The following is a 24,213-nucleotide window of genomic DNA, read 5'->3' on the forward strand; positions in this document are numbered from 1 at the left end:
GTAGATAGCAAGTAAACACATCAATCTACAGTAGTATGCTTTGGATTCTTTCTATGTAACACTATTAGTATTCATATTGTATTCTAACTTTCAACTAATTGTATAGCTACAGCCAAACAAAAATGTGGTTTGTCATCACATCGACATCCTGGCAATCCATCCAATAAGACATGAGCGTTTCTTCTCTTATGACTCTGTGCCACTATTGTTGTTGAGAACAGTACATTTGGTTACTGCTTGTAACCCCACCTGTCGTATGGCTAGCTGTGGTAATTTCTGGAACACAAGTGATAAAATTTTTTTGATATTGTAGCGCTTCAATAGCTTATGCCATCATTTAACATCTAGATTTCAGAACTGGACATGCAGAATCTTTTGTCTGAACAGACTTTCCTAGTAGCACTAGGAGATGTATGAGCTCCTGGACATACCTGGTAGTTCTTCTCATAGAAAGACACTCAGGCAGCTTGCTGTGGAAAGAGCTGTTTGTTTTGCCTCTTCTGACGCCTGCCGTTTGCAAAGATCTACGTAATAGTTTTCATTTGTCTTAATTCAAGATGGTCAGATTCTTTGTTCCTTTGAACAGCGTAGAAAAGGATCTAAATAAGCAGTTGCTGTTACCTTCAACTAGGATTGACTGCAGATTTCGTGCTTCATTCGGGAGAAGCTGCTGCGCAGTGGCGTCTCATCGATGATAGAGCTGTTGACTTGGATTTTACTGGTGTATCGTATGAAGAATAGGAGTGACCACGATTGTTTGAAAAATTATACGCGCCTGCAGGTCTTTAGTTGGGTTTATCTGGAGCTGATGGCAGAGACCAATGAGATTGGTGCAGGCAGTAAAGTCCATAAAAATGATGGTTAACCAGAGAATAGCAACAACTCGCAATAGATTGCTAGGTGATGTGTTGTTATTCGATATGTACGAAGGTGCTAAGTAGACGGCCTACTTCGCACTGTGCCACTAAATGGTAGACTTAGAAAGTGACAACATATTATAATGCAAAACATACTACGGTACCGACGTGATTAATACCCCACCCCCATGGTTGGCTAGCATCAAAGGTAAACTAGGGAATGGGACTTTACTCAAAACCTGACATCTGGAGGTGTTAATTGGCGGAAGTAATTAACTTAATCAATTGACAAGTAATTAACCACCTGTCATGTGTCTCATGCAACCGGATAATTTGTCGGCAAAATCCAAGAAGGTCATCTTGATAATGCTCTGGAAGGGCTTGAGACTTATTCGTTTTGCGCAATAGTTCTATGTTAGCATTACTTCCACCTGACAAGCCATCCATTGCTTGCTTTAAATCCTACAATGTTTAGTTCTGCAGCAACTCGCTTTGCTTTGTCTATCAGTGCGACGTTAGAAACTGCCAGGTCAAAGTTTAGCCTCTCGCAAAAAGTCAAACACCCGGTCATCAAGCTGTACACTTAATGGTTCACGTCCATCGTGCATTTTTCTTGCTTTCTTTCCTTTTGGAGTTGCTTCGTGTTGCTTTAGCTCTTCGTACTTTGCATTCCAGTCCCGCACACACTTCCTGTCAATGCTAAATTGGTTGGCAGTTTTTGACACCACCAAGCCATTGCCTTGATGCCATTCAACAATGCTGATCTTGTATTCAACAGTGAAGCTATGATATCTCTTGGGCATAGCTGCCTAGAACATGTTGCCAAATGCTTAGGCAATTAAAGAAGCTAGTCTATATAGAAAGCGCCAATTAGCACCAATTAATTAATTAAAGAACAAAAAAATGTGAAAATCTTAGGACCTGGACCAAAGGTGGGGATGGGACTTTACTCGAGGCCTGGGGTATTAATCACGTCAGTACGGTATCTGTTGAGCAGAGCAGCTGCAACAAAAGACTAAAAACTACCAAATATTTCTAGTCGCCAAATTGGCGACCACACTGATCGTTTAGTTGCCAACCACCTAGAAGTGGTCGCCATATGGTGACTTGGCGACCGTAGTTTTGAACCCTGTACTTGACTTCAGAACTACTTACGGTACACAAGTACTCAAAGATGATGTTGAGTTCTGAGCCCTAGAAGAATGAAAAGTAACGAAGAGTTACTCTGGTTTCATTTGAACAGTGGCTGATAACCAGATAGTCACATTTCTGGAGTATCACTGAAATGGCTGTTCATTTAGTAGTGACCTTTCGGCTTTGCTGATTTTCTTATCGTTTACTTTTTTGCCATTGTTGTGAAGAACTTGATTCCTAATGACCAAATGCTTTACTGATGGTGTATACTGTTGGGGAAAGCTTGCTTTTATGCTGTTTCTCTTTTTCTCTCCGTTGGACTTCTCTTTTGTCTTTAGTAGTTCAAGAGACTTAGACAGTCACATTACAGTGGGGCAGTTGAGTATTGTCAGCAGAGACTCATCTTTTGTTTGTATATGTGGCATCTGTTTGAGTTTAGGATTTTGCTACGTGTACAACTATTAGCCTCGACACTAGGCCTTTCTTTGCTTTCGGTGGTCTTTCCACGCGAGGATAGCAACGGGGCGGTATCACGTGATGTTGTCTCTGTAAGACGAAGGGAGGCCTAGTTACTCATTATGTTTCGTGACACCTGATGTATTTTGCAGAAATCAGTAAAACAATCGCCCATGTCACAGGTGTCATTTATTAGTGTGCTACAACAGCTTGTGTGCCAGACGTGTACCGACTGAAGAATATCGTTTGGGCACGTTTGCAGGTTACAAATAGTTGAAGTATTTTCCCTACATCGCAGCGAGGGTAGGTATTTCTTTTAGTCGCGTGCAGTGGTTGATTCTGGAGTAGCTTCAAGCTGACATCAGCCACACAGAAATTTCAGGCGTGGTTGCAATTGCTTTCGATCGATTCTGGGAGCGCGATGATAGTTTACAACTAAAGCGTACATGTACAGTAGCCTAATCGCTGTTGCGTTGTCTTCTAGTCAACGACAAGAGAGGACAGAGTCTGCGCATTGCCTTTTTGCACGCGACATGCTGTACAGTCTTTGCGCTCATTTCTCTACACTAACTAAACAGTAAGCAGCGTCGCAAAGGCCAGCATGCATACTCTCTGTTCACGTTGACTTTGTGCTCGGAAGTGACTAATGATGCAGCTGTATTTGTTTACCACACTCAGATGTTAAGTGATATCCCATTGACTGTACATTCTAGAGGTCATATTACAATACAAAGATGTTCGGTAACAGTAGAGAAAGTCGCAGGCTATCAAGACGAAGCAGAACGAGAAGAGGAGTCAGAAATATCAAGCGACTACTTACGAAACAAGAGCAACTGTAAGTTGATGTCAAGGCAGTGGGTCGTTTAGTGACCTTGCTAATTGGCTACTTCCTCTATTAGCAGCATTCTTGTTGTAAGACCAAACCTTCTTAATTAGTTAAGAACCCTAACGACTCTTGATATGCAAAAGCCTTATCAAACCGCCTGTGTAATACATACGCCATCGTTACCCTAACTGTAGAAAATCCGGGAACTTGCAGTTTTGAACGATACCAAGATCGTCACTGTCTGCCCTATTGCGCAGAAGTTATTACCGATTTCAAAGCACAAGGTCAACGCGAACAGAGAGTAGTTACTGACTGCATTTCGCGCCTTTCCATTCCAATACCTTTGGTATGACGGGCATACCCTGCTGTAAATGAAAACACACATGATCTCTTTTTCCAAACCATTAGCAATATGAAACAAACCAACAAAGGGTGGGCTTTCCTAATGACATAATTAGTTAAGTTGTCTAATGACATAAAGAGTTACTAGGCCTTCTTTTGCTTTACGGAGGCAACATCACATGATACCGCCCCATTGCTATCCTCGCATGGAAGGACCACCGAAAGCATAGGAAGGCCTAGTGTTGGGGCTGTACAACTATGGTGTTAGGTCAGGACTGGAATATTTGCCCAATTCAATTAATATAACTACTAAATAGAATTCAGATTAAGCAAGAAGGCAAGCACTACCATTCCACCCTGTTTAAAGTATTTTTCTGTTGTTTCTTTGTGTGCTGGTTTACATTTGTTGTCTTTGTCTATTTGTTTGTATATCTGTTGGTCTGTCTTCTTGTTTGTCTAGGTGCCCATTAATTGTATGTTTATTCTATTATTTGTGTTATGTTTTGAAGTCTTTACTAACATCTGATTCAGACTAAGATGTGGAGGATTTTGTTTTTACATATAGGGTAGCTATTTGGCACATACACAAGGCAAACGACATCAGGCTAACTTGTAAGTCACAAATTTAATTTACAATGTATTAGTGAAATATAAATGTAATGTTGATACATTGATAGAGCACGCCGTACAGCCAGAGATGCAAAAGATGCACCAATCAGCCACAAACAGTAAGTTATAAATATCATGTAGATTTTAATGACATTTTCGATTTTAGAAGATTGACTATATTTTCTAGTGGTATCTTGCTTATTTTTCTAAGTTGCATTAGTAGTTTGACTGAAGTGTACACGACAGCATTTGTTATGATGTGTGGTGGCTGAAAATGTGTTTGAGTGCCCATTTGTCAACTCATCTGTTATTCTTCTGTTTCTGCTTGCAAGGCAAACTGTATTTGTATCATTTTTTGAAGACACAGTAGTTAAACCAACTATTTTCTGCTATGTGTTATGCATTCTATGGTCAAATGGTGGTTTGAGACTCAGCAGTTGATACAGCTTGTTGTGCTACTTTAGCCTTTAAACTTTTTGACTGTGCTACTGTTTGTTGGTTATTTTCTTTGTCAAATTGAGTGCTTGTAAGTTTTGGAACAAATGTAATGGTTCCTTTTTTGCAGGAGAGACCACGGGTTGAGTATAAGCATTTTGTGAAAATAGGTCGTCCAGGATATAAAGGTAATTTTAACATGTAGTGAGTGATGTTTGCAATACTACGACTCATTTTTAGTAACAAAACAGAGAAATCCTGAAACTCGGCAGCACAGTCTCTTGTTCCAGGTGAGAGAATTTTATGAATTTGAACATGTTGGAGAGATAGTAGTGTTTCCTTTCTTTACACAGCTTGTGTGTTAATTAAAGGGCTTGCACTTTTAGCATAACGGTGATACTTTAGATGTTCTTTGGTGTGTAAGGTGATTGGTTGCTAGTCAGTTGGGTTGGCATAGAATACTTGTTTGTTTGTGTTTGTGTTTTTGTTTGATTGGGTGTGTCTAGTGTGGAAAATAGCTGTTGGACATTAGACATATTATCTGACTCAATGATTGGAATGATCAATTTACAAGGTTACCATTGGACCCATTAACACTAGTCATCAGTAAGACCAGTTTTTGTAGTGGAGAGAATTGGACACTGCAGTCTTGTACGTACTGTTTACTAGCTGAGTAGCCCGTTCTTCGCCCGGGCTGATCTACATTATTGATTGTTAGTGAATATTCAGTTGAAGACAAATGAAACTGTAACCGAGGGTCCCGTTCTGGAAACGTGTATATACTTATATAGGTTGGATTCGGTGCAAATGTAAAAGTTTTTTCAATCGGCAAGAAATCTTTGATCGCTGGAGCGTTGCGAAGGACGGCGACATGTATAGTTGATCTACACGGGACTGATCTTGTCGTGTGTTCATATGAACTGGATGGTGCTAATTAGTTAATATCTCGTTGGAAACAAACAAAATGTAACTGAGTGTTTCGTTCCTGAGAAATCCAGTCAGAGTTAGATATCTGTTCAACAGAAAAGTAGAAGTCATGTGCAGTTATTTACTCACCCGGATAGTCTGTTCCCCATATATATAACCAGTCACGCCTCATTTTGCTATTTCGACCGTCTTGTTGGATGTTGTCAGTTTGAAGACATTGCTGCCGTTGTAGGAAAGAAGTGTAGCAAACGTGACAACTATTTGATGTGCGTACACACAGGAAAACTAAGGTACGCATAGTTTTTAAAGACTCGGATACAGTCCAAAATATTTTGCTTTTATTGACGTTGCTGGTAGTAACAACATGCTCCGTTCATACTGTCCGAGGTTAGGAATGGACAGTTTAAATTTGGTGGAGATCTGATGTGTCATTTTTGAGAAATTCGTGCACGAATGGAGGCAGGTTCAATCAGCAAGAAATTGCGTCATCCCAAGAGAACTCCGCAAGACGATGGCCCCTTTACTGTTGAGCTTGATCGATTCGACGTATGCAAGCAAGATTTGGTGTCACAGTGACTCACCATTTATGGAGATACGCATCCGATGCGTCGTTGTCGAGAGATTCGTGCACGAATGGAGGCAGGTTCAATCAGCAAAAATTGCATCGTCCCAAAAGAACTTTTGAAGACGTCCAGAAGTGCAGTCCTGTTTGGAGAATCTAACATGATTGATGTGTCTTTTGTTGTCTGGAAAACTTGATCGCAGCATTTCCTCCCTTTTTGTCTGGTGCCTCATTGGCTGCTCTCCAAGAGAAGTCAGGTGGTATTCGACCCATTGCTGTTGTGGAAGTGTTGTGTCGCTTGGCTAGTCGGCTTTGCTGTTTCTGCCTTTGTTTCCTTTCCCACCAAACAACATTAGAATGTGGTCAGCCACTAGACTCATATCGAGATCACCTTGTTGGGCATGGTCACGGTCCACATCGTTTGAATCGTCATAACGCTTTGCGTGAGACTATTTGGCAATCACTCTTATTGATTCAAAACAAGTTGTAAAAGAACAGTGAAGCTTGAGTGAACCTACCCTCGTCCCCAAACTTACGTTGCCTGGCAGTGTCTGGTTCCTGTATGACACTTTCAGCCTTCCGTGAGCCTGGACTCACCGCGCCTACTTTCACACACTTCACTAAGTCTCACCCCCAGTCATAGCCTTGGCACCCCACGTGACTAAATACTGACGTCACAAACTCAATTAGCTTATATCTATCTAATGTGTGACCCAGCAGATTGTGTATCACACCCAAGCCTCCTAACAGTGCATGGTGACTCTCTACGGTGAGTGATTACCCGAGGCCCGGATTTCCGGGTGGAGGGTATAGTAGTCGGTCGATGACTGTACGACCCATCGACCGTATATATAGTTGGTTAGTGGAGATGCAAATGAAGCTATTCCGACCAATAGACGAGAAGTGGTGTCATTACTGACCAATAGACGAACGTGATCATGAGGCTCCACCTTGCTTTGTTTGGTAGCTGCTAACGAGAATTTGGCCATCGGGCGTCCGTCCTGTACATGGTGTTTAGTCCTTTGCTCTAGGGGTTTAGCACATACATTTCTACGTGTATGTTTCCCCAACAACAACCAGGGCGAGGTGTGTAGCTGTACCTGACTTGTAACATTTTGCTTGTTCCACAGTGTTTCTGCATAGTGGTTCTGCAGTCTGCCACCTTAATTTTGGGTGTGCATGGCTGAGCGGCCGTGGTGTTGTTGCAACGATCACTAGTGTCGTCTTCAACAGAAATTTGGTGTTTGACGGGAATTTGCGAAGGAGAACGTGCATTGTCCATGACAGCGTCTGTTTGTGGGACAAAGCGGCTCAGCCGACCTGTAAGTACGCTAGTGCGTCTCTATTCATTTCTGTTTTACGGTATCCAAAGTCAGAGCGAACAGACGCCTAGCTAATCTACATGTGCACGTGCATGTTTTCCCATATTGATGTTTTGTTTTGGCTCTGGGGTCACCTCATTACAACAGTAGGCGACGTCTAGCTAGAGAAGCCGCAGAAACAACAAGATGCCTAGAGAAGCTGCACAAAGAACGAGACATTTACATTCTTGTGAGCTGGAAAATCAGTGGTGAGCTGCTTGTTTGGTCTCCATTTGTAACCTAGGTTTCCCACCAACAAACAGAACAATGATCACGCCCATTACTTCATCACGTAAGGTGAAGATTGCCAGCCGGCCTAGCGTCGAGGCGCTCCGACTTGTAACATTTGCCTTGTTCCATCATTTGGAAACAACTATATTTGTAACATGCATCTAGAAACAACGCCTAGCTAATCTAGCTGCATTTGTAACGTTCCCACATCTAATTTTGTTTTGGCTCTGGTACCTATGCCACGCCTAAAACCATCCATAGTTACGACCTCAAAAGCTGCACAAACTATCACCTGCACAAAGAACCGACGAGCGAAGGTTGTAAAAAATAGAAGCGATGTCCTACGGGACGTTGGCTGACGGACTGCGTAGCTATCCGTTGTACACGGTAGCAGCCAGTCACGTGACTTACCTCAAGGTCGACCTTTGCCATTTCAATAATGCTTCTTATTTATTACCCACATCATACCATTCTGTCATACGATTTTGTCATAGCGCGACTAATTTACCTTCAAGGTGCATACCGGCCGAGGGTTTGCACTTCAAGTGCTTCTTCATTCATCAAGTTCACGCTCTCCAAATTCTCAAGACAACTTCAGCAGGTGGAAAGGTGAGTGTATTTCTAAGTTATTGTCCTACTCATGTAGACTGGTGAGCCTGCCAAGTCTAGCTACAGCGATCCGGACTTTTGCGTGTAGTTTACTCGTTGTTTTGTCGCACATCCGCTATCTGCACAGCCCTTGCTAGTGCGCAGACTCTGTTGTAAAGGCCAGTAGGGCGCGCAATGGTAACGAGAGACATATTGACGTGGAATAGCAGTTCGCTCTTCGTGTTTTCAATTATGATGACTTTCGGGAGGGTAAACTTGAAGTCTCCAGGGCCATCCTAGGGGGAAAAGACATCTGTGTTCGCATAAACAATGAGTGAACTAACACGAAGTCCAGATTGCTGTAACTAGACTTGGCAGGCTCGCCAGTCTACACGAGTAGGACAGTAACATAGGAATACACTCACCTTTCCACATGCTGAAGTCATCTTGAGAATTTGGAGAGCGTGAATTTGGTGAATCACTCACAGTGGAGAGTCACCATGCGCTGTTTGGAGGCTTTGGGCGTGATACACAATCTGCTGGGTCACACATTACATAGATATAAGCTAATTGAGTTTGTGGCTTAGGTAGTATTTAGTCATGTGGGGTGCCAAGGCTATGACTGGGGTGACACTTAGTGAAGTAAGTGTGTGAAAGTAGGTGCGGTGAGTCCAGACTCGGGAGGTTGAAAGTGTCATACTGGAACCAGACACTGCCAGGCTCACGTGCGTCTAGGGATGAGACTAGGCTGAACCCAAGTACTGGCTAGAGGATGTTTTCCATCCTAATTTCTTGAATGGATGACCTGGATACTTTGACATCACAGTAAGAAACACGTTGCAACCATCATTCATCTCTCGAGTTGCTGGAACATCAGGTATTGTGGCAGAAGCAGCTGAGATGGACAAAAATGATCGTCACAATGCAAGAACGACTTCTGCCTGTGGTTTTCTACCTGTTGGTAGTGGAAACGCTTGGACTTTGGTCACCAGATAGTTTAGAAATGTTGAAATCAATAGCTTTGAAAGTATGTGCTGTGCTAGCTGTTTCTTTCTGGAAGACTTGCAAGAATTTGTTAGAGCAGCTTTCTATAACATTATTGCTTTATAATGCTAGAATGATTTCTAGCTGCATGCTTGCAGAAAGGACGATGTTTTGAGTTGGGACTTTCCTGTATGTGAGTAAATAGTTTTGAGTGTACCCGCAGTGGTGGGTACATGTGTACCGGTGTATGTTTGTCTAAGTAAAGATAAGTAAATGAATAAATAAACTAGTTGTATGGTATCTGTAGGTGGTGCCTCGTATTGGTGAGTAGCACATCGCAACAGAGTTTTCTGACCGCCTCCTGAAACCCTGTCATGGAAGTAAACAAGCACCCTTCCTAGTAGTTTAGATTACGTATCTAAGCCTGGTGGGTATAGTCATCGTTTCCGATCGTGATCAAGACAATTGAAATGCTGTGTACAGTAAAAGTATGCACTCAGTTCTGTTGTAGCGACAGTGGTATGGTATATTTGTTGACATATAAATTGATATAGGCAAGCATTGACTATCTGCAGTGTTAGATACAGCACAGAGTAGTAAGGATTGATTAGCCTTGACACTAGGCCTCCCTTCGCTTTCGGTGGTCCGACCGCACGAGGATAGCAACGGGACTGTATCACGTGATGTTCTCTCCGAAAAGCAAAGGGAGGCCTAGTAACTCATTATGTCACGTGACAAGCTAGCTTGTCACCTGATCTATTTTGCAAATGATGATTGGTCGACTGTAAATCACATTTGAGTTACTTCCTGATTATTTCCTCTGAGACATGTGGAGATCAGTAAACAATCGCCCACCTCACAGGTGTCATTTAGTGTGCTACAACAGATTGTGTACCGACCCAAGAATATCGTTTGGGCGCATTTGTAGGTTGCAAACAATTCCAGTGTTCTCCCTACATCGCAGCGAGTGAAGGTATCACTTTAGTCGCGTGCAGCGATTGCTTCTGGAGTAGCTTCAAGCTGACATCAGCCACGTAGAAATTTCACGCGTAGTCGCAATGGCTTTCGATCGATTCTGGGAGCGCGATGATAGTTTAAGACAAAGGCATACATTTACAGTAGCCTAATCGGTATTGCGTAGTCTTCTAGTCAACGACAAGAGAGGACAGAGTCTGCACGTTGTCTTTTTGCGTGCGACATGGCCGTACAGTCTTTGCGCTCGTTTCTTTACGCTAACTAAACAGTAAGCAGCATCGCAAAGGCCAGCATGCATAGTTACTGACTGTATTTCGCGCCTTTCCGTTCCAACACCGTTGGTATGATGGTATACCTGCTGTAAACGAAAACACATCTGATCTCTTTTTGCAAGTCTTTAGCAATATGAAACAAACCGACAAAGGGTGGGTTTTCCTAATGACATAATTAGTTAAGTTGTCACTTGACATAATGAGTTACTAGGCCTCCCTTTGCTTTTCGGAAAGAACATCACGTGATACAGCCCCGTTGCTATCCTTGCGCGGTCGGACCACCGAAAGCAAAGGGAGGTCTAGTGTCGAGGCTAAGGATTGATCATATGGTAGTACGGGACGTGTGAATAGTTGACTGTAGTTGGCATACTGGTTATCAGTCAGCTTCTGAAAGTGTTTCTCGGTTGGAACTTTATGAGGTGTTTTCGTCGCTGTTTGGTCACTTGCACTAATTGTTCCTATACTGATCTGTAGTCGGACACGGAAACGATTTTGAAGTAGGTCTTATAATGAAACGTGGTCATGGGGAGGAGAAATTTGAGGTTCGTGTGTACACACAAAAAATGGACAAATGTTAAGCTCTCCATGTCGTTCGATGTCATGGAGATAGCTTCTCTTGCCTCTAGAGACATGGCCTCCATGGGCTACGTGGAGGCTTAAGGGCCAGCACTACAATCTACTTGGAGCTCAGTGTCCAGAGTCATCCAGGGGCACAGAGTATGGTGCAGCTCTGGGGCTGGACACCAAGTCCCACAATTACCCGTCTGCTGCATGATGTTACTGCCAAGCCAGCGGTCATGTCCACCCCAGTCAAAGACCAGGTGCGCCCTAGCTAGACAATACGTACGTATTTATAGCTTATTGTTTATGGAAATAACATATATAATAATATATAGCTATTATAGTTTATTGCTTAAGGAAATTATGCCATAACTCGCCATCACTGTGACTTGAATTTGCAACCCTGCAAGGTTTCGGATGTTTCTATTCTCCAAACGCACTCTCTAACCAATTGAGCCACAGCACCACACACACATCTATACATACGGAGAGCTTGATGATAGCCTATAGGACCACGCCCCTTTCTGTGCAAATCGAATTAGAAGCCTCCCTATGCTCGGCAATAAATAAAAACTAACTAAATATAAATATATATATATATATATATATATATAATCGAGGGTGTTGTTTTTATATTTACATGTTTGGCAGAATTTACACTAAGGGTCATCCGTATTATTGACGTTTTACAGAAAAAAGAATTTTTTTGTTTTTACCCAGATCCACTATACTAAAGTCAGTCCCAGCTAACTTAAACCCTAGAAAAAGTGCAATAACTCCCATTAGGAAAACCGCAGCAATGTGCTACTAACATCATTACTTTGAAGCTCTCATTGGTGCCGTTCTTTTCAGATAGATATCGTGGTAATTTCCTATATATTAATTATTGCATCAAGGAGCTGACCAATGGACAGTCCGAATATAATTAGAGGTAATAACACCTTGAAATGTTTAGCTATCTGAGGGGTAACAGCTGTAAACGTATCTAGCTGGCAATGTTATTGATAATAGTCTAAACGTGTCAAAAGCTTTGGGAAATCTTCTCCTACACGTACAGAGTAAAAAGTCCCAAATGTTTTGACTTTTAGACTATCAGTGTGTCATGTAGTCAATGCTGGTTGTGGTTGCTATTTCTATGTAGTCTCTAGAAATGCATGCAGTCATTCTATTGGCACGCTAAACTGTTTGTTGATAACGCTCTCAGTGTACTATGTCTTAATCTAGTTACAAAGTGCCCTCTCACAAGTGGCTTCCGGGGTTGAAGTTAGCTGGGACGGACTTTACAGTACACCATCGATTATCCGGACTTCTCCGGAGACAGGTTAGACGTCCGGATATCGAGTGTCTGTGGAGGTTGAAAGTGTAATACGGGAATCAGACATTGCCAAGGGATGTTGAAAGTGTAATACAGGAATGGCACGCTGCCAAGTTCACGTGAGTCTGGGGACGAGACTATAAATATCAACTAATTTTCCTCCACTGTACAAGACCACAATCTGTTTCCACACTTAATGTACATTCATGTCATTAGAAGAGTCATCAACAGCTGCCTGTTTATTAGATTATTATGTCCTCTGTTATGTATTCACTCGTTTGTGAGAGGCTGTACCTACAGCGTAGTCGTACGAAGTGAAATATATTATAGTTCCTTTATCCGGGAACGCAACAAGTCGGGGACACAGAATTTGTTTGGATAATCAATGTTTGGATAATCGAAGGTGTACTGTAACTTATCCCACCAAGAAAACAAAACTGTTGATGTCTGCACTTTTCAATCTCTGTGATGTCACTCACCTACATGAAATCTTAAAGACAATATGTACGTACTGTTACTGTAGGATGTTCGTCCCTAACACAATGCCCCTGTCGTCTGGAGGTCGTCTGTCGCAACACTTCCACCACCTTCTTATAGTCATTTGTGGGTTTTACGTATATGGCAGGCCGAGCGACAGTGCTTTCTCTACTGAGAAGAGACAGTTGCCACCTAACTGCCGTCTTGCAAATATGACCTGTACATGTCATAGTCTTATCTGCGGTCAATTATTGAGCGTTTCTCTACCTGGTCATTGTACACTTTGTTGTTCCTCAGGAGTACAGTGTACTTGCAAAGCACTTGTTAAGTTGTCCATAACGCCATTTTTACTTCTGGTTTACGGAACGAAACGGCCATTTACCCCACCCCCAAATGAAAGGTTTTCATTTTTGTAAATGTTGATAAATATGGACTGCCCTTAATTGAATATAGTTTCCAACTACTTAAGTTAGTACTTAGAGGGTTTCTCGTCATCTTTGATAAATTATACATGTGGTACTTGTGAGTACAGATCTTCTCTGGGCTTAGCATTGCACCACTCAGAGTTATGCCATACTAGAAACAGCATATTATGCATTATCTACACGATACCAAGGATTGCGTGCAGGTTGCCACTATTTTATACCTTGGATTATCTAAACCTCAGTTATCTGGACTTTTGATTATCCAGACGACTTTTGTATTTTCTGACTTATCATGGTGCCTTATGGTAAGAACATTATGACAGAATTCAAGTTGTAAGGGGCAGCATGTTGGTTCTAGCCTTGCATTCTTGAGGTTTTCCATTTGGCTAGGCACATGTAACTGGTTGTATTTATTGTGTTATGGTACAGCCAAGGACACTGGGCAGTGTTGAGTGAATTAACATTAGTATAATGTTTTTTGAATTTTTATTACATTAGTGTGTGTGTGTGTGTGTGTGTGTGTGTGTGTGTGTGTGTGTGTGTGTGTTTGTGTGTGTGTGTGTGTGTGTGTGTGTGTGTGTGTGTGTGTGTGTGTGTGTGTGTGTGTGTATTTGTGTGTGTGTGTGTGTGTGTGTGTGTTTGTGGGTGGGTGGGTGGGTGGGTGGGTGTGGGTGTGGGTGCGCTAGTGTGTACACATGATGGAGATTTTGTTTTATGTAGATTGACTATCCTGAGATTGGTGATGGAGTTGTTCCTCGACACAGGTTTATGTCAGCATATGAACAAAGATTAGAACCTCCTGATCGTAACTGGCAGTACCTTCTGTTTGCAGCTGAGCCTTACGAAACTATGGGATTCAAGGTACAGCGTGTGCAAAGTCATTTGGATTTAATGTGTTTGGTTTTATTGTTAATTGTTCGAGCAAGTTTATGAACAAGGTTAAAAATATTATAAATTGTTCTGGTCTCGGCCTTTTTGCTCTTTCTCTTGCATACAGATGCTTGCTTATTGTTCAAGGCATTGCTCAACACAATTACACCTTTTTAGATGGAATCACTTTTAATTTATAGCACAAATTTATTAATTAAGTAAAGCACTAAGTAAAGTGCTGATCGGAATACTATTCGCAACTGTTGGACAATGTTACTCATTCATGGTTTCAAGAATCTGTAATTTGCATTGGGTATTTTGTTGTTGTTAATACTCTATTTGTGGTTACAGTTGCATTGTACATCATTTGTGCATGTGAAATTTGCTACTTTTACTGTTGATTTAGTCAACAACTTGTTAGTTGCAGGAGCAAGAGAGCAGAACAATGATGGTGTTGTTTCAGGCTCATGATCAACGTTTTACTGACTACACTCTGCTTAGTTGTTAGCCACTTTTTACTTTTGTTAAGCCAAAATGGAAGAACGTGGACATCGTGATTTCTCAACATGAAATGAATACTGGTATGTTCATGATATCAAAGGAGCACGGTCCAAATTTATACACATGCTTGCTGCCATGCCCAAGCCGTGCACTTGTAGGGCTACATCATGCTGTTTGCGCGGTTTGGATTGACAAAATGAAACACTTTAGATTGAACGCTTTCCAAGCTTTACCTAGGGCGGGGCGGCAACCAGGTGTTACGTTTAGACAGCGCTGACTAGGCACAGCAGCGTCACGGTCAAGGTGGTGGCATCTGATCACGTCTATACATGTGCTAGGACACTGGTAAATAGATTGAGGCTAACCTGATTACCTAGAGACGTGGTTCAGCATGAATTCGATCGTCAAGCTATAAGTCTGCAGTTTCATCTGTCACAGCCTTCTGAGAGTCTCTTCTCTTATGTAGATGCACTTCTTGTTTAATGGCATGTGACGTCGTCCAGATACTTTTATTGCACCGCAATGCAACATCTTGCTCCCTAGAACTTCTGTACCAACATCTAGGTCACGTGACTTGATGCAAAACACGTCCTATCAGGGCAAATGATACTCAATCGTCTTTGTTATAGCCTACCACACTTTTCATATTCTTGCTTTACAGTTACCTAACCTTACTTACCTTTATCAAAACTTTCTGTATTCACTAAACTTGAAAAATTGACCGTTTTCAAGTGAGTGCGACATTCTGGAGTCCGAGGGCAATTAGGACAGTGCTCCTTTAATATGTCTAATATCAGCACATACTAAGAATCAAATGACATTGCACAGCAGTGGTGGATCTAGATGAGAGTGTGCAGGGCATTTATCATTTTTGTGGCTCAAGTCATTACCTTTTGTCGCTCACACTTCATGATCATTGCACAACTTTAGCCAGTGTTGAAGACTATCATAGCAGAAACTGCATGTTTCGAGACAATGGACATCATCAGTCATAGAGGTTATTGTTTGGTTCCCGCTCTTTATTCGCATTTTAAGAATTAGGACTAGTTTTGTGTCTGTCTAGTTGCCTTGGTATTACTTTGGAGAGGCTTTTGTGTAGTCATTGAAGGTACAGACAAATCTAGAAAACGGATCCTGGAATGATCAGACACGAACTATCGTAATGTTGTAGGTTTAGTAATATGAGGTTTTATACATTTTTTAGTTATGTGATTTTAAAGTAAATCTGAGCAGCTGTAATGTGTTTTAGATTCCTAGTCGTGAAGTAGACAAATCAGAAGGAAAATTTTGGACACATTGGAACAGAGATACTAAACAGGTAATACTGAGTAAGTTTGTTGGCTTGGATATATCATTAAAATGTGGTCAAAAAAGTGCTCCTATCTTGGACAGCTAGAACAAACCTTGGAAGGGTAAAATAGAAGTATAAACGCAGTATGTAAACCATGTAAGCACTTTTTTTGCGCATGCTTACTCTGAGCCCGTGGGCTGCAGCTTCAATGCAGCAATTGAGTATGGGTGAATGAGGTGAAGTTGCTATGTTGTCAAAGGCAAGTATATTCAAGGTACATGATTATATCAAGAAGACTATGTGGATATCAAACATTAAGGAGCAACTATGGGTGAGCTGTGAGAAGGACTGTGATCGTGATGACTTTGCTGTTTGTGTGAAAAGTGGATTGGAGCTTGTGATGCTGTGGTTATGTACGTGATAAATAAAGCACTAGGAGTGCTTACATGGTATTGACTCTGTAGGTCAGGCGATAGGGAGGGCAGATTTATGAGCTGGGGAAGATTCACGAGTAGGGGAATATTTACAGGTATGGGAAGATTCATGGGTAGGGGGTAGATTCACAGGTAGAGGCACTTTGGTGGTACTCTACGTTCATACTACCACAGAAAGTGAATATTCTGTGTAGTGTATGCCCAATGAAGACGGACCTAAAATCTTTGTTAGTCTATGGTTAGATTGATTCTTTATAGTAAAAGTGTTTGGAATAGTTTTGTACTTTTAATTTTGCATTGCTAACAATTATAGGCTAAGTTCAGTTCTGTTGGAGTGTTTGTGAGCTTGATGTAATCTTTTCTCGAGTGCTCGGGGTAGTTTCGTAAGGGTTTGTATGCAACCTGTAAGCAGTGCTAGCCACCCTCTTGTTTAGAGAAGTAGAGACAATGGATTTTACTAAAGCTGATAATATTGTGTGCATTTGTTTTGCTTTTCTAGTTTTTCATGCAGTTTCATTTCAAGTTACCAGATGATCTGACAAGGTCTCAGTTGGTTGCACCCAAGCCTCTAATGACATAGCTGACTGCAGTTGCATGTGCACGTGCATTCGTAATGATTGCCTGTGGACTGAGTCAACAACTGTAGGGTTACCCGGTATTGATAATTCTAACTCTAGAATAAATACTAATACTGTTGTAGGTAACGTGTACAAGAATGGTTTACACCATGAAATACCTTTAACAACATCATGTACTAGTGCTAGAGCTTGCTTGCAAATTCAGAAGTACTTGATCATTTTGTGAAATGGCACTTTACCCACGGCACCTGAACTACTGTGCCCTCAAAACATAAAAATGAGGATGCTAAAAGCCTTAGTATAAGAATCTGCACAGACTGCATCTATGTACATTATGTATGCTAACTCACCACAACAAATGTTTAGTGTGTTTCCTCAAGTGTACACAGGCATCTTGTTTCGAAAGCGCAAGTTACACATTGGACACCTGTCTCTAATGCGGTTACTACATTCAATACATAAACAGAGATGACGGCAAGGTAGCAGTACAACTTCCTTCGGCTTATCCCAACAAACCACGCATTGCGAATACTGTTGGTCAGAAGTATTGTTTTCAAGGTTGCAAGTTGAATTCTGATGTGTCCTCGTTTCCTCAGCAGTCTGTTGTCTTCCTCGAGAATTTTGTTCCCTTTGTAAAAGAGGTTGTATCCATGGCATTCGTTTATTAATCAGTACATACATGATTGCTCCACCTAAAATAATTGTCAGAACAAACTGCAATGAAAGCAATTGCCATATCAATTGTAGAAAAGGTAACAGAAAGTTGAAAATGCCAGATATCAGATCAATACCTGAAGCACACACAATTGCTAAAACATTCCATGCTGATAATGCCAGAGCTAACACAAATGACCATAAGTAGCCCCATAATACACCAATGATTTCAAAAGTTGACAAAGAAATACTCCTGATATAAGACAGTGCCACTGAAAAACGGCCAGTGATAAAAATGACACCAACTTTGATGTTTTCCAAAAAACCCTGAATAAGACCAGGAACATGGCTTGTCACTGAGACAATAGAGGAAACAACCCAAACAGTTGTCGAAGAAACAGAAGATGCAATGAATGATGCAGCTTGGATAGTCCAGCTCCAAATCTGTGACAAAGCTAATCCTACACTGGTAGCCAATTCACATGTCTGATACCACACCCATGTAATTGTCTTGATATTACAGACATGGCTTGTCGCTGAGGTGATAGAGGAGAGAATCCAAACAGTTGATGAAGAAACAAGAGATGCAACAAATGATACAGCTTGAGCAGTCCAGGTCCAAACTTGTGACAAACCTAATACTAGACTTGCAGCCACTGCACATACCTGAAGCCATGTCCATGCAATTAATCTTGCTGTGATATTAGAGATCTCGCCTGTCACTGTGACCATAGTGGAAATAACCCAGACAGTTGCTGCAGAAACAAACGATGCAACGAATGATGCAGCTTGGATTGTCCAGCTCCAAATCTGTGCTATACCTACTCCTAGATTTGCAGCCAATGCACACATCTGAAACCACGCCCATGTAATTAATTTTCCCATGAAATTCCATGAGTAAGACAACAGGATGCAGGCCTGTGAGAAAAAGTAAACCAAAGCAGGTTGCACAAGCGCCCAAAAACGGAACACAAACTGAGGAACATTGCTGACCGCCTCGATGATGAAGGAGAACGTTGCGATTGTCACAGTGAAAATCAGGTTGGCTACATTCGTTACCAGATGGTATAAACTACTACAGAAGACTGCGGCAAATTGCCAAGCGGCAATGAATAGATCATTTACGGCATTCAACAAATTTGCAACGTCACTCATAGCCTCGATTGGTTTAACTTAATCAGCTCTTCTCTCTCGTCCCCAATTAAGTGGGAGGGCCTAGCTAGATCTGTCGAGTAAATTATATAAAGCGCACGAGGCCTAGTCTCGCGTAGTCAGCCCCTCCCCTTAGCCTCGCAAGCCAGGCTCTTCCGCGCAGTCGCTAACCGCACGTGAATCACACGAGGAGGAGGAGCTTTTACCGGAATTGCTCCAGCGCGAGAAGAGCCTGGTCGCTTTCGAGAACGTCATAGTGACGTGGGACCCCCGATCCGGTTTCATAGCTTGCATAAGGCTAATCCGATTTCCTAAAGAGCTCGTTAATGTAATTGCGCTGATACATGAAGCAGAGAGGTAGCCCTCCGCGAAGAGCGCGTGAACACGAAATCCAGTGAAGCTGTTGATGGACAAGGTGCTGGCGAATAATGAGCGTAGGAATGGCCTACATGGGACTGGTCCGCTGAACCTACACTCTCCAGCAACGTTTCTTTCTACTGAACTCATCTGCAGGTTTGCGCGAATTGAAACCGACGTAGAACTGTTCACCACTCTTGCGCGTCTACTCTGACATCTATAGTCTGTGGGGAAAATGGTGTGAGAACTACCGGCCCAGTTTCACTCAATGGTTCATGAAAACAGTGGCCTAGAGCTTGTTGACCTTTACCCGTCATTGGATGTACTGCTAACGCAGTCTATGTGACGGTACGTTCGACTCGGCAAGCAGCACTTTCGTACGATATTGGCTCTCCTCACGGTGAACTGGAAACATCTAGGCATGAGAAAGCAGTGCAGTGGACCTACCATGTTCAGGAAGTGTAGAGTTAACTCGTAGTTGCACGTGTACTACGTACGACTTGTTTCAATGCACGGACTCTGACTGTTACCTAGATACACTAACCGCGTACAATGAGTTCATTTCTCAAACTACCGCGCTGCAGAGCTAGATTCGGCGGTGTGCTGTTGGCGAAACTGAATGCTGAAATGGAGTCGTGACAATGCAGAATATTACATGGCTGAGCTGTCTACATACGTACTAGAAGCGAACGATGATGTCAACTACGTACTTTGTGCAAAAACAAGCAAGTGCGTGAAGCGATGTCGCGTGTTCTCAACTTTCATACCTACATGCTTACCTAATAGAATTAGCTTTATCAAGCTATGAAACCGGATCGGGGGTCCCACGTCACTATGACGTTCTCGAAAGCGACCAGGCTCTTCTCGCGCTGGAGCAATTCCGGTAAAAGCTCCTCCTCGTGTGATTCACGTGCGGCTAGCTCAGCGACTGCGCGGAAGAGCCTGGCTTGCGAGGCTATCCTCCCCTGACATCTGACACTAACTATATGCACATAGAGTGTACGTAGTACGCGTGCGTAGCTTGTTATTGACTTACTTGAGTGTTGGCTAGTTTAGGCTGCAAATCTAACACTGTGTCGAGTACTGAGCCTACTGTGTCGAACCCCGAACTTACGAGGTATAACATTGGCGACGAGGATATGGCGCAGTCAAGAGTTCTAGGCTGAGTTTCAAGCTGGAACAGACAGCGTAGACGAATATGTCGACCGATTTAAGTTGTATTGCACCGCAAACGACGTAGCTGACAACGACAAGCAGCGGGCAATATTCTTAATTAACTACGGTTGGTGCAACGACATACAGGCTGCTAAGCAATTGTTAACCTAACGAGACCGGAGAAGCCGAAGGACAAGACGCTTGATGAACTAACTGAACTCATGAAGAACCACTGCGAACCCAAGACCATCGTCATCGCAGAACGATTCCGATTTTATAAGCGAGTCCAGAAGGAAGGCGAAAACGTTGCCTTCTATCTTGCGGAACTACGACGCTTGTCAAAGAAATGCGACTTCCGGGACTATCCAATACAGCCCTGAGAGATCAGTTTGTCTGCGGGCTTTACTTCGAAGCGGTGCAACAGAAAATGTTGGCCTAGTCCGAGCTGGGACTCGATAAAGCAATTTCGATGGCTCAGGCGTACGAATCTGCAAGACGTGAGACGCAGTCATTACTAGTCTCGCGTAGCCAGACCCCTCTCCGCCGCGGCCTCTATGGCGAAATGGGGTCTGGAGTACGGCCTTTGATGTCGCTGTGTGCCGCGTAGCCAGAAATCGGCTATCTAAAGACCGGATTTAGTTTCTTAAACGCTTCACTAAAGACGAGACTGGTATGCACGCAATGCAATCCTATCTCGATAGCTTCTCTTGTTTCGTAGAGAACAACTACAGCTAGAGTCGTTGCTGTTTGTGAAATCTGCATGTCTACAGCAGCGATTAAACGCGGCCGCGGGGACGTTGACGTCGACAGGCTTCGATTTCATGCAGCCATAATCGACGTCGTACGATCTAGCGTTGTGCGCTCGTGTCACAACGGAGACTGAATGCGAACGTACTGGATGGATGCGAACGTACTCAGTGCTGTTTTCTGTTTTTTGACGTCTAAAGCGACCGCATACAGTCCGGAGTGAGCGATATCTGGAATGGCTTGGAGTTGCATGACGTCATCGAAACAAGATGAGTCGTCTTTCTGTGTTTGGGTAATCATTTCATGTGTTTTGTGCATTGTTTTGGTGAACACATATAGTAGCAACCAGGAAGAGACATCACACTCCGTATTCCTCACACTCCGTATTCCTCACACCCCGTATTCCACGCACCCCCGTATTCCCCGCACCCTCGCACCCTCGTATTCCTCACACCCTCGTACTCCTCGCACCCTCGTATTCCTCGCATTCCTCGCACCCCGTATTCCTCGCACCCCGTATTCCCGCACCCCGTATTCCCGCACCCCGTATTCCCGCACCCCGTATTCCCGCACCCCGTATTTCTCACCCCGTATTCCCCACCCCGTATTCCCCACCCCGTATTCCCCCACCCCGTATTCCTCGCACCCCGTATTCCACGCACCCCCGTATTCCCCGCACCCTCGCACCCTCGTATTCCTCACACCCTCGTACTCCTCGCACCCTCGTATTCCTCGTATTCCTCGCATTCCTCGCACCCCGTATTCCTCGTACCCCGTATTCCTCGCACCCCGTATTCCCGCACCCCGTATTCCGGCACCCCGTAATTCTCACCCCGTATTCCCCACCCCGTATTCCCCACCCCGTATTCTCCCACCCGTATTCTCCCACCCCGTATTCCTCGCACCCCGTATTCCTCGCACCCCGTATTCCTCGCACTCCGTATTCCTCGCACCCCGTATTCCTCGCACCCCGTATTCCTCGCACCCCGTATTCCCGCACCCCGTATTCCCGCACCCCGTATTCCCCACCCCGTATTCCCCACCCCGTATTCCCCCACCCCGTATTCCCCCACCCCGTATTCCTCGCACCCCGTATTGCCTCGCGTTCCAAACGCTTTAGACCTTATTAGCTAATTGTGTTCATTAATATTGTTAAAGTCATAGCCAATTAGATGAGCCCAATTGGCGGTATTCACCTATTTGCAAGTAGAGTACGGGCAGTCAAACACTTTAGCCGAGATGAACCACGCCTCAAAATTAAGACCACGCCTTAAATTTTTAGAGGGGCTAAGCTCCTCCTGGGCCCTCCGTAGCTACGCCACTGATACCGTGCAAGCCCGTTGCAGCCAATGGAGCTGCTGGGGCCATTGAAAAAGTTAGCCTCGTCCCCAGGACTTGCACCTGCAATTTTTATACGGGCACCGGACAAGGCTAGCGCGAGAGAGTGTGGGGACTAGGCTAAGCTTGGCAGTGTCCGGTTCTCGTATGATACTTTTAACCTGCCGGGAACTGGTGTACCAGCGGATTTGTTCCTGCCGCGGATTTTACACCGGACACTGCCAAGCTCACGTGAGTCTGGAGACGAGGCTATGAAAAAGTGTTGTTTGACAAGCAGTTGATTTGCGGTAACTTCTGTTTTGGGTATGGTCAAATATATTAGCAATTACTTTTTGGTGTGTATCAGCGTATACGTGTACGCAAGTAGGAAATAAGAAAAGAAATGTTTAGGAATTTCGGTCCGTGACGTCCTTGCTCAAGCCTCGGAAGTCGTTTTCTTCTAACTGCGCATGTCCTTAGTAACAAGTTTTAAAATTAAGAACATAAAATATGAAATTTAGATTAGAAACGCAAAATTAGGAACATTGATTATTATCATTGACTCTAATCCAGAGTAGGCGTGGCGTTATGGTAATGAACGCTTTTAGCGTGCGCTAGGTTCTAACTATTGACGATTGTGACAGGTACTGTACTTTGTTGATTGCGGCACTCTTACTTACGGCACTTACGGCAGCTCGAACTTCCAGACATTTGGTAGTACAAACTAGGGCAAAGGTTTGTGAGGACTCTAACATTTTCAGCACATTGTTATTAATTAACAAATTGCGTAGTATTTTATTTACTATTAATTAAACAACAGCGTTCTGATGATTAGTGACACACGTGCATGTGTTAAACAGTGTGGATGAGTGGTGTGTGTGTGTGTGTGTGTGTGTGTGTGTGTGTGTGTGTGTGTGTGTGCATGTGTTGTGTTTGTTTGTTTATTGGTTTGTTTGTTTGTTTATTTGTTTGCATGTCTCTGAGTGCAGAAAAATGACAAGATTGCATGCATCTAAAAGTTTCAACAGAAATCTAATAGCCACCCTGACTTCTGTTATAAATGACGTCATTCTGCATGTGTAGCAGACTCACACACGCTCAACAGAGATAAATGCGAAGACAAGTTGTTTTGAGGCTCTAATATTGCTTCACCCATAATTTTTAGCTAGTAGAGAGCTGCTGTTCAACTGTTGGTCCATTGCTATAGAAACTGCGACACAGCACAGACGTCAGACGTCAACTTAGGTAATAGGAAATGATATAGGAAGCCTTTGCCCAACATCTGACGAACCACGACCTTCTATGAACCCATTCCGCGCTAGGATAGCGTTTAGCGGCGTCATTAACTATCACACTGTTATCTATAAATAGCATTGATGGTGCTCTTTGTTGCCATAAACACACCCAAGCACAGGCAGTAAATTAAAGACTACATTTAGTTTCAAAACATAGCTTCTTAGATTTTCCCACATAGATGTGATATCAAAAAAAATTATTTATTGGCGATCGAAGTGAGCCACTATCTTGTTATGTCAATTGAAATCGATATATTTTATAAAAAATATGAAAAAATAGAAAATAATATATATATATATATATATATATATATATATATATATATATATATATATATATATTCTCGTTTCACTTGGCACTATCCAGAGCACACCGCGTGGAGGTGGAAACGAGCTGTGCTCCAAATTTGATTGGGGAAGGGTGTTGGGACCTTCCATCGTACTATCTAACGAAACAAATTGAAACCCACTTCAACGCAAAGATACTGATCCAAGCCAAATGTCAAGTTTCGACAAAAAATGTCA

At 43.0% G+C, this 24,213-nt stretch overlaps 2 protein-coding genes across 2 annotated transcripts in view; one reads left to right on the forward strand and one right to left on the reverse strand.

The window, feature by feature from the left end:
• LOC134183168 (splicing factor 3A subunit 2-like) overlaps positions 1–17,283 on the forward strand; it is a 17,971-nt gene extending 688 nt beyond the window's left edge. Inside the window, 7 exon segments of the mRNA XM_062650647.1 lie at positions 4,181–4,227; positions 4,293–4,347; positions 4,793–4,847; positions 4,900–4,949; positions 14,058–14,198; positions 15,958–16,026; positions 16,933–17,283. Coding sequence (XP_062506631.1) covers positions 4,181–4,227; positions 4,293–4,347; positions 4,793–4,847; positions 4,900–4,949; positions 14,058–14,198; positions 15,958–16,026; positions 16,933–17,013 — 498 coding nt within the window. The 3' untranslated portion in view covers positions 17,014–17,283.
• A 103-nt stretch (positions 17,284–17,386) lies between these two features.
• On the reverse strand, positions 17,387–21,564 carry LOC134182920 (uncharacterized). Its single transcript, XM_062650362.1, has 3 exons — positions 21,455–21,564; positions 17,803–18,131; positions 17,387–17,703 (listed from the first exon to the last, which is right to left on the reverse strand). Exons 1-3 carry the CDS (start codon positions 21,562–21,564, stop codon positions 17,387–17,389), a joined length of 756 nt encoding a protein of 251 aa, XP_062506346.1.
• Between the last annotated feature and the right edge of the window lie 2,649 nt (positions 21,565–24,213).

Source organism: Corticium candelabrum, chromosome 8 (assembly GCF_963422355.1).
Source record: "Corticium candelabrum chromosome 8, ooCorCand1.1, whole genome shotgun sequence".
Lineage (NCBI taxonomy): Eukaryota > Metazoa > Porifera > Homoscleromorpha > Homosclerophorida > Plakinidae > Corticium > Corticium candelabrum.